Here is an 11087-nt window from a genome sequence, read left to right on the forward strand (position 1 = left end):
GATCTCATGTCGAAGGACAAAAACCCTAAGCTAAAGGAGTGGTCTCACTTAGAGGTCATGTTCAAGCTTTAATGGTGGTGATTCTTTAGCAGCATCTAGCTAGTTTGACTCGTACGTTACCTTGGGAGTAAGCCATTGTATTACCTGTTGTATTACAGCTATGTGGCCAATATTTTGATTGTTAGGACCTGCAGTTGTATTTTCTATTGTTGTTGCTGCCATAGCATATCTTTGTAAGAGGGTTCAATCCCGATTAATGTAAATGAGGGGTTTCGCAATTTTGCCTACTTCTAAACTTGATTTGTAAACTTGAATGTTGTCGTTATTGAAAAATCGTGATTAGATTTGGTTTGCTAAGTCCAGTAAATATATTTAAAGTTGCACTTCAACATTAATGATGAACCCATCAATTGCAGTAATAGGGTTTAATGTTATTTGCATGAATGTTAAGTTTTTGGCTAATTATTTAGCTTGAAATGTATTTGTCCAAGAAAAACTATATTTGTTGAAGGTTTTAATTAATATTTATAGTAATATTTGGCTTGGGACATTACAAGCAAACCCCATCCTGATTCCCTTATATCTGCAATTACATGTGAAAAAAACACACACAAAAACCACTGAAACGCTATAAATTATTATTAAATACATGCAAGAACCAACACATCATGCACAACATTCAACACTATGATGTATTTTTGTTTTTATGACACAAAAAGTCTCGAATCTTTCATCAAATTAGGCATGACAAGGGGGATCCTTGCACCTTTTAAAACATGAAAATAGTGATTTTTTTTGTGTTTCAATCTGCTAGTGTGCAATTTTTATGTCTGCATTGATACATTAAAAATGTCTTGTTTTGCAGAAGCTCATAAGTGAACTCCATGTACCAGCCGTATTCACAGATTATTGTGAAGAAGCAGCATTTCTGGCTATCCGTTGCATTAGTAGTATCCATGAAGATCCTCTAGCATTACCTGTGAGTGTATATACTTTTTATTGTAATTAATTATTATGTTTTGATCTGTATTATAAATAATTCACAAACAAGTGTAAACTGGACAATGAATTGACTGTCGATGCATAGTGAATAGCATGGACTTCTAAAATGAGGTTGTTTTTTCTTATATACGTAGAACAACATGTGGGTTGTGTGTATCCATGGCTTTTGATGTTGCCTTTGTTTAATTCAATTAATCAAGTCTGGCATGAATAATTTGATTGCAAGTTGTCTGACTAATAAGCATTTCCTTTTATTTGCAGCTTCAGATTAATCCATTCAGGCAACCTATCATTATTGAAAATGCTGTTTTAGACATTCCCACATATTCAAATTCCTTTCTTTTTGGAACATGCTAAATTTGAAGAAAAATCTTATCAGTGGTAGTGCTTGTCAACTAATCATTGCCATGATTCACACTTATGTAGACATTAAATATGTTGAAACCCTATTTATCTAGCAATTTCTCAAACTTGTAGATTGCATGGTTGTCTATAGTCATTATTTTATCTTTGCAGAAATATTAGAGTAATTAATTAGTCTCAAAGCATGCGTATGAACTGAAGTTGTCTTTTGTTTTATGCTCTTCTTGGTCCATATATTGATACTTTTCACTTAGATTCTTATGCTACAATATGGTTGGATTATGATCTAATTTGGATGTGTTATTTGAGAGGAAATATATTGGACGCTATTTGATGGATTGTGATGACTATGATATTCAGTGTGGTCACAATTGATAGCCCTGACATTTATTATTGAAATATATATTTAGATAGATAGATAGATAGATGTATTTTATGTGCACAGGATTTCAACATTGTTCTTGTTTGGTTTAGCTGAAACCCCATCCACTTTTATGGCCTTGGTAGTAAACAATTTGATCGGTAAGATTGCTACAACAGCTAGACACAAACAGAATTGGCACTTGGATTATATGAGGGATGATTTACATATTACAAGCCTCTTACCGATTTATCATAGGATGCAGACCGAAAGGTAGAAATTTCGACTCACCTTTAATGACTTCAAAATTTAAAATTTAGCCTTGACATTCCTTTTTGGGCTTAGTGTTGTAGTTTTTAACATTTTTGGAGTGCTTGATACTTGATTCTTGGGCTCTGCGTAGTTTGCATGGCTTTGGAATGTGATCCCATTCCATGTGTCTTTTCTTAGCATAGGTTGTAAGTACTGTATAAATCTATTTAATTAAAAAAAGTCTGACTCTTGTGTATGCGTGTGCGTGTGTGTGTGTGCGTATGTCTAAGGTCAAATCACACAAGGATGGGACTGATCCTAACCCCTAAAATTTAAAATTCAAATTTTGGTTGACTCTTACCCATTCCTTTCCCTCCTTGAACAGACTTTGTACAAATTTAACATGACTAATTGTTATGTAATTGTATTTAAAGGTGTTCAATCGGATTAATTTACTCATCCTTTCATATTGGAAGTATTGTATCCTAATATGCTTTTAGCATAGTAGCATGCTGGAAACACTTCACTTGAAGCTCCTAAAATGAATATAATTTTTTATTCCATCATCCTAGAGCTTTTGCGTGTTTTTATCAATTTTTTGACAATCATAAAGTTGGTCCTATCAAGGAGATCAACCTAGGAGAACATGATTTTTCTCAAAGAAGCAAGAAAAATTAGACAAATAAAAAAATAAGAGTGCATTGTACTAAATAAACTATGTTGCACACATGGATTTATTTAGCAGCACCATTCCTAGTGCTAATTATTGTTATCCATTATATTTAATTTTCTAGCTTAGTATTTGAAGTTTCAATTATCAATCCCAAAACTTGGCATTTATTAATCTGGGTTAATTTATGCTAAGTTGTATCATTTCTATTTGATTAGCTTAGATTAATCATTAATCTTTACAGTTTTGGTAAACTTGACATGAGCTGAACATGCAACCTTCCATTTGATTAACGTAGATTAAGCTTTAGGAAAAGCTGGTTTCCTTTACATTCTTGTTGAACTCATCTACTTTTACACAACATTGTTTCCTCATAATGCCTCCCATAAATATTAGGGCTTTTAGATCTATAATTAATTTACTTCTTATTTCTAAATTTGATCCTCATCCTTGTGCTTCAATGGTACATCCTTATTATAAGGTTGTGCGTATTTACATGTCCTATCTTTCACACACCCTACCCACCCTCGTGTTAGCTTTAGGGTTCACATTTCACACTTGTTATAGATCTACTTTAGGATTGATTTTCTAACAGACATTAGATCTTACTTCACCTTTATACCAATTATCTACATCTATAAGGGCTTTGAGCCTTTATCACATACTTTTGTGAATTCTACACATCCCACCCTTGGAGAAACCCTTATTTATACATCATGGACTTTCATAGCCATTTATCCTTGACAATTATTCATGCTTCCCTCATTGAATTTGACTTGTATATATACTTTGTGATATGTGAACCATCTAGTTTTTTAATTTTTTTAATAACATTTTATCGCACAAATGGTATCACAATGCCCATGGAATCATTGTATTGTTGTGCATTTACCTTCTCATCCTTTTGAAATCTAGTTATTGTTTTTTCTTCTCTATTGAATCCTTTTACTACATTTACCTATGGTTCTTATATTTTGCATACGTCTTCTATGGAGATTATAGATACCCCCCATATGATCCTCTTCTACATCAATTTATCATAAATTAAATAATTAAATCATTATTTAATTGTTTTGGCTAACCACCTCGAAACTAATATTCTTGATCACGAATTAATTTATTTAAATTAATTAATTCAACTAACTAAATCAATCAAATTTAGGTCATAATTAATTAATTAATTTGACCAATGCCACAATTAACCATCTTCATATCCTTAGTGTTAATTAAATACACAATTAATTAGCCAATCTAAAATTCGTCCTACAAATCAATTAAATAATACATACTTATTTAATTGATTATGCTAATTTATCAACCTTTCACATATTCTATTAGTTGAAATTTCAACTCATGTCACTAAAAGCCATAAGAAAAAACCTTGTTCTATAATCTATACCATCCACTTCAAATGTATTTGCCAACACCCACTTGCCCCCCCCCCCCCCCCCACACACACACACAACAAAAAACAAAAAACAAAAAATTCACACATGCCTTCTCAAACCACCTTGTCCCCACTCCTTGCTCATACATGTGAAAATGCAACATGGAGGAATTTTGACCTTCCATTTCAACTCTCAATCCCCACCCTCTACTTATCTCCTCCATCTCTTCCCACTTGCTTGCATCTCACTCTAGCATACATTTCACAGAAATCTCATTTCTTGATCAAGTATCTTTCATCTTCTCTTGTCACTTGTCAAGAGGTTAGGTTACACATCCATGCAAAGCAATCTTAGCCCTTGATTCTATCCTTCAATCTCCACCTTTCATGTCCAACTTGGAAATTCTATTTAATAAGACGTCATAAATGAAATTATCATCTATTATTCATAGTAATTATATGTTGCCGAATCAAATAATATAAAAGAAAAGAACATCTACCTTGTATCGCTACACAATTGTTCAACATTCAAGTATATCAACAAGGTACAAGGTCAAATGGAAGTATAATATTCTTGTTTTGTTGCATTTATATTATGGTTTGAAGTTTCTCCTTTTATCTAATTGAAGGAATGTATCTTGTTTGTGTTTGAGTCTAATTGCGTGTTTGTGTATCTAAATCTATTGTAGCTCAAATCTGGCATACATAAAGAGTAATAGTAATGTGCTTGATTATAATTATACACTATCATCGAGCACCTTCCCTTCACATGATTCACTTCTTAATGCATCTTTTGTGGAGAATATTCATGATACACCTTTAACTTATATTGTTACAAGTGATACATTATGTGATGATGATGCATCTGCTACTTTTATATGATATTGTTGCACCTTATGATGACATTCCTTTTACATGTCATGACTCTTCTACTATGCCCATAGAGATTTGTCATTTTGATATGCTAACTTATGTACATGATGATCATTTTGTCACAGCTCAAGTGAACCTCATGGATATTCATGATATTTATTCATATAGTGATATCTTCCATAATGATGGCACGCATATTAATTATATTTCATATACCCTTCATGTAGGTACTACATTGGTTTTTTCCTACATTGTATCATGGTATTAAGGACCTTAACAAGGAGTTATTACAAAATTATTATAATGGAAGTATAAATGCTTTGATGCATGTTAAATCATTCTTGATTGCCAATTATAGACCTTCATAAAATTATATCCTATTGAATAGTGAGTTTATATATTTTGCTTGAGTGCAAAAATATTGCAATGGTTTCATTATTTTTGTTCCTCTTACACTTCTTTCATGAACACAATACATGTTTTCTTTGCTTTTTTGAAAACTTGGCACCCATAAATATAATGTGGACCTATTGATACCTTCTCATGATCTATCCCTTGTTCATTGTTCTCCTATTATCAGCATGACCTATACATATATTAAATCTACCTTTCATGTTATACCATCCTCTCTTACACTAGCTAGAGCCCAAGATATTCTATTGCAACAAATCCACTAAAGCACTAAGTGAGCAATTTGGACTTATGACCCACAATTTTGAGTAAAAATAATTGTATTACAAATAAATTAGTCCGGGTTTCAAATAATAGAGATTTATTCCCCACAATTTGGAACAAAAATAATATTCTTATATGTGAAATAATTTAAACTAATATTATGAATATTTTAAATAATTTGAGTTTATTTTCACAAATTAGACATATTCATCTAAAAAGGTTAGTTGTAAAAGGATGGGGACTGTAACATTTCACATAAATCAGATTAGTTGTGCAAGGTTTGGTACTACAACATGTCAAATAACTTGGATTTGTTTCTCACAAACTTGATATTTATATAAATTATATTACATATTTAATTAGGTTAACAATTTTATTCTTTCGTATAATTACTTTGAGACAAATATTATATTCCCTAAAATATCATATATTGGGGTAAGTGCACAAAGTTGTGTCCACTTAGTGTGGAAGTTTTACACTTAGATAAAAATGGCAAATCTCACGGAGCGCATGAGAAACAAAACGAGATCTCATTTCACGTCGGTATCTCGAGCCAAAATTTGAAACGGGATCTCGTTTAGCTTCGAGATCCCGAGCCTAGATCTAAGAAACGGGATCCCGTTTCAAAAACAAAATGGGATCTCGTTCCTGTTTCCTTTTTTTTTTAATTTTTTTTTTTTTTCTTTTATAAAAAATACAAGCTATATATACATGAAATATAAAATTTATATATAAGTCACATTTCTCTGTCTTTTTTTTCCTTTCTATCTCACTTTGTCCCCCCTCTCCCAAAATCTAAAACTATGTCTCTACCTCTCTCTCATGTCCTTAACTCTTTACTCTTTATCTTCGCTATCTCTATACACCTCCCCTTACCCCCTACCTACCTATATTTCTCTAAATATACATCTCTACCTCTCTCTTAACGTACCATCTCTCTCTCCCAACCAACTTATCTTTCTCTACATATGTCATAATAGGTCCTACTAAGGGGTCTTATGTCATAATCAGTCCCAGTAAGAGGTATAATGTCTTAATAGATCCTCTTAAGGGGTCTTATGACATAATAGGACCTATTATGTCATAATAGGTCGTATTATGTCACAATGGGACCTATTATGACATAATAGGTCACATTATGACATTATAGGTCCTATTATGACATAATACCCCTTAACAAGTCCTAATAAGGGGTATAAAGTCATAATGGGTCTTCTTAAGGGGTTTTATGACATAATATGACCTATGATGTCATAATAGGACCTATGATGACATGTTAGGACCTATTACATCATCATAGATCTTATTATGTCATTATTAGTCCTATTATGACATAATACCCTTTAACAGGTCCTACTAAGGGGTACAATGTCATAATAGGTCCTCTTAAGGGGTTTTATGACATTATAGGACCTATTATGTCATAATAGGTCCTATTATGTGATAATCAATCTTATTATGTCATAATAGATCCTACTAAGGGGTCTTATGTCATAATAGGTACTCTTAAGGGGTCTTATGACATAATAGGTCGTATTATGACACAATAGGTCGTATTATGTCACAATAAGACCTATTATGACATAATAGGACCTATTATGACACAATAGGTCCTATTATGTCATAATGTGATTTATTATGACATAATAGGCTGTATTATGACATTATAGGTCCTATTATGTCACAATGTGACCTATTATGTCACAATAGGTCCTCTTACGACATAATACCCCTTAACTCTCTCTAAAAGTACCATCTCTCTCTCTTTCAACCAACTTATCTTTCTCTACATATGTCATAATAGGTCCTACTAAGAGGTCTTATGTCATAATAGGTCATAGTAAGAAGTATAATGTCATAATAGGTCCTCTTAAGGGGTCTTATGACATAATAGGTCGTATTATGTCATAATAAGACCTATTATGTCACAATGGGACCTATTATGACATTATAGGTCCTATTATGACATAATACCCTTAACACGTCCTAGTAAGGTGTATAAAGTCGTAATAGGTCCTCTTAAGGAGTTTTATGACATAATATGACCTATGATGTCATAATAGGACCTATTACATCATCATAGATCCTATTATGTCATTATTAGTCCTATTATGACATAATACCCTTTAACAGGTCCTAGTAAGGGGTATAATGTCATAATAGGTCCTCTTAAGGGGTCTAATGACATAAAAAGACCTATTATGACATGACAGGTCCTCTTAAGGAGTCTTATGGCATTATAGGACATAATAGGTCCTATTATGTGATAATCAACCCTATTATGTCATAATAGGTCCTACTAAGGTCTGTCTTATTTCATAATAGGTCCTAGTAAGAGGTATAATGTCATAATAGGTCCTCTTAAGGGATCTTATGACATAATAGGACCCATTATGACATAATAGGTCATATTATGTCATAATAGGTCCTACTAAGGGGTCTTATGTCATAATAGGTCCTAGTAAGAGGTATAATGTCATAATAGGTCCTCTTAAGGGGTCTTATGACATAATAGGACCTATCATGACATAATAGATTGTATTATGTCACAATAGGACCTATTATGTAATAGGTCATATTATGACATTATAGGTCCTATTATGTCACAATAGGTCCTGTTATGACATAATACCCCTCAACTCTCTTTAAGCATACCATCTCTCTCTTCCAACCAACTTATCTTTCTCTACATATGTCATAATAGGTCCTACTAAGGGGTCTTATATCATAATAGGTCCTCTTAAGGGGTCTTATGACATAATAAGTCGTATTATGACATAATAGGTCATATTATGTCATAATGGGTCGTATTATGTCACAATGGGACCTATTATGACATAATAGGTCGTATTATGGCATATAGGTCTTATTATGTCGCAATAGGTCCTATTATGACATAATACCCTTTAACATGTCCTAGTAAGGGGTATAAAGTCATAATAGGTCCTCTTAAGGGGTTTTATGACATAATATGACCTATGATGTCATAATAGGACCTACGATGACATAATGGGACCTATTACATCATCATAGATCCTATTATGTCATAATTGGTCCTTTTATGACATAATACCCTTTAACGGGTCCTACTAAAGGGCAGAATGTTATAATAGGTCCTCTTAAGGGGTCTTATAACATAATAGAACCAATTATGACATGACAGGTTATCTTAAGGGGTCTTATGACATTATAGAAACTATATGACATAATAGGTCCTATTATATGATAATCGATCATATTATGTCATAATAGGTCCTACTAAGGGGTCTTATGTCATAATAGGTCCTAGTAAGAGGTATAATGTCATAATAGGTCCTCTTAAGGTGTATTATGACACAAAAGGACTTATTATGACACAAAAGGACCTATTATGTTACAATGAGACCTATTATGACATAATAGGTCCTATTATGACATTATAGGTCTTGTTATGATATAATACCCCTTAACAAGTCCTACTAAGGGGTATAAAGTCATAATAGGTCCTCTTAAGAGATTTTATGGCATAATATGACCTATGATGTCATAATAGGACCTATGATGACATAATATGACCTATTATGTCATCATAGGTTCTATTATGTTATAATCAGTCCTATTATGACATAATACCCTTCAATAGGTCCTACCAAGGGGTATAATGTCATAATGCATACTCTTAAGGGGTCTTATGACATAATAGGACCTATTATGACATGACATGTCCTCTTAAGGGGTCTTATGACATTATAGGACCTCTTATGACACAATAGGTCCTACTAAGGGGTCTTAAGTCATAATAGTCCCTATTAAGATGTATAATGTCATAATAAGTCCTTTTGAGGGGTCTTATGACATAATAGGACCTATTATGACACATTAGGACCTATTATGTCACAATGGGACTTATTATGACATAATAGGTTGCATTATGACATTATAAGTTCTATTACGTCACAATTTATAAGATCTTTTAAAATCTAGAATCTGTATTATAACTCCTAGAAATCTGAAACCACTCTCAAACATCCCGCCAATATATACATGAAATATAACTTAAAGTATAAGAAAGGAAAAAGACAAAGGGAAATGTGACTTAAACTTAAATGTTATATTTCATGTATATATAGTTTGTTTTTGTTTTTTTTTAAATAAAAATAATTTTAAAAAAATGTATATATAGTTTATTTAAAAAATTAAAAAAAAGGGAAACGGGATCTCGTTTTGTTTTTGAAACGGGATCCCGTTTTGTTTTTGAAACAGGATCCCGTTTGCTAAATGTTTTTTTAATTATTTTAAAAAATGAAACAGGATCCCGTTTTTAAAAATTTCAAACTTTGGTTCGGTTGTAGCTTCGATTTTGGCTTGGGAAATGGCTTGGAGAGCCGACCTTTTGGCTTGGACCTGGTTTGACCTAAAACTTGAAGGCCAAATCAATCATCATATAAAATAATGACTTCAAAAATATATCTGAACACCAAAATTTCAGAATTTTTTTAAACAATGAAAACTGATTATAGTAGAGACTGTCTATATTCGAAATATATAATTTTAAAAAAAAATTGATCGATATTTTTATTTTTAAAATAATTACTAATGAAAGAGGTCTATAAACTCGAAATAACATGTTTTTTTAGTTTTTTAATAACTTTTTGTGTCTAAGTTTTTTGAAAAAAAAGTTATATGGCATCAAACTAGAGAGAATTCTATACAGTTCAAAAAAAAAAAACCAAAAAATATTAATTTTAGGTCAAATTATGTTTGTCGTACACAATAATTTTTCAAAACAATAATTATGCCCAATAAAAAATTTACAAAAAAAAAATATGCAAAAAAAAATTACAAAAAAATATTTTCATCAAAGGTGAGTGAGTTATAGATCTTTTCCCAAAAGGATTTATAAAAATAATTTCATTTAGGTCACTTTATGTTTGTCGTGCACGGACATGGTATGGTCCTGAAAAGTGACTTTTAAACTATAGGTTTTAGTAATGCCTATTCAAACTTCATTTTTAAGATCTGGGTATTAAAATAAATTACATATTTGGAAATTAGACTTCGAGCACTACATTTTCTATTACTAATTTTTTTTCAAGATTCATTCTTTAAGTGCCAAATATTTAGGTCAAATGGGACGAAATCGAAAAAAAAGGGAAAAAACTTCCACTTTTTGGCCAAAAAGTGGACACAACTTCTTGCACTTACCCATTGGCTTTGGAAGAATACAATCTTTATATGCACAAATCAATGAGTTACTTGGTTACCCAACTAAAAAAAAGAATGTATACAAAATATCATTTGATCCTAAATGCACTAAATAAATGTATAGATGTATATTTTAGATAGAATTATAAGAAAACTAGTTAAATTACTATGATCTCACAAGAAAATCAAACTTGAATTTGTACAAAATGTTAAATGTCATATTAGATAGAGAGCTTGTTATCAACTCAAGGAATATAACAACTTGGAAGCTAGAATGTTTAGGGTATTATGAGATATATATGCATCAGCATTGCTATGCC

The 11087-nt window shown here is 31.7% G+C and overlaps 1 protein-coding gene across 5 annotated transcripts in view; it reads left to right on the forward strand.

The window, feature by feature from the left end:
* The window catches only part of LOC131063514 (uncharacterized), a 181574-nt gene extending 179871 nt beyond the window's left edge, over positions 1 to 1703 (forward strand). For 3 of the 5 annotated variants that reach the window (XM_057997365.2, XM_057997366.2, XM_057997364.2), the window contains 2 exons: positions 866 to 979; positions 1264 to 1703. In XM_057997365.2, coding sequence (XP_057853348.1) covers positions 866 to 979; positions 1264 to 1359 — 210 coding nt within the window. In that variant the 3' untranslated portion in view covers positions 1360 to 1703. Of the gene's footprint in view, positions 1 to 865; positions 980 to 1263 lie in introns of those variants that run through there. The other 2 variants (XR_009111085.2, XR_009358179.1) reach the window with 1 other exon arrangement.
* Positions 1704 to 11087: the final 9384 nt, after the last annotated feature.

Source organism: Cryptomeria japonica, chromosome 6 (genome assembly GCF_030272615.1).
Source record: "Cryptomeria japonica chromosome 6, Sugi_1.0, whole genome shotgun sequence".
Lineage (NCBI taxonomy): Eukaryota > Viridiplantae > Streptophyta > Pinopsida > Cupressales > Cupressaceae > Cryptomeria > Cryptomeria japonica.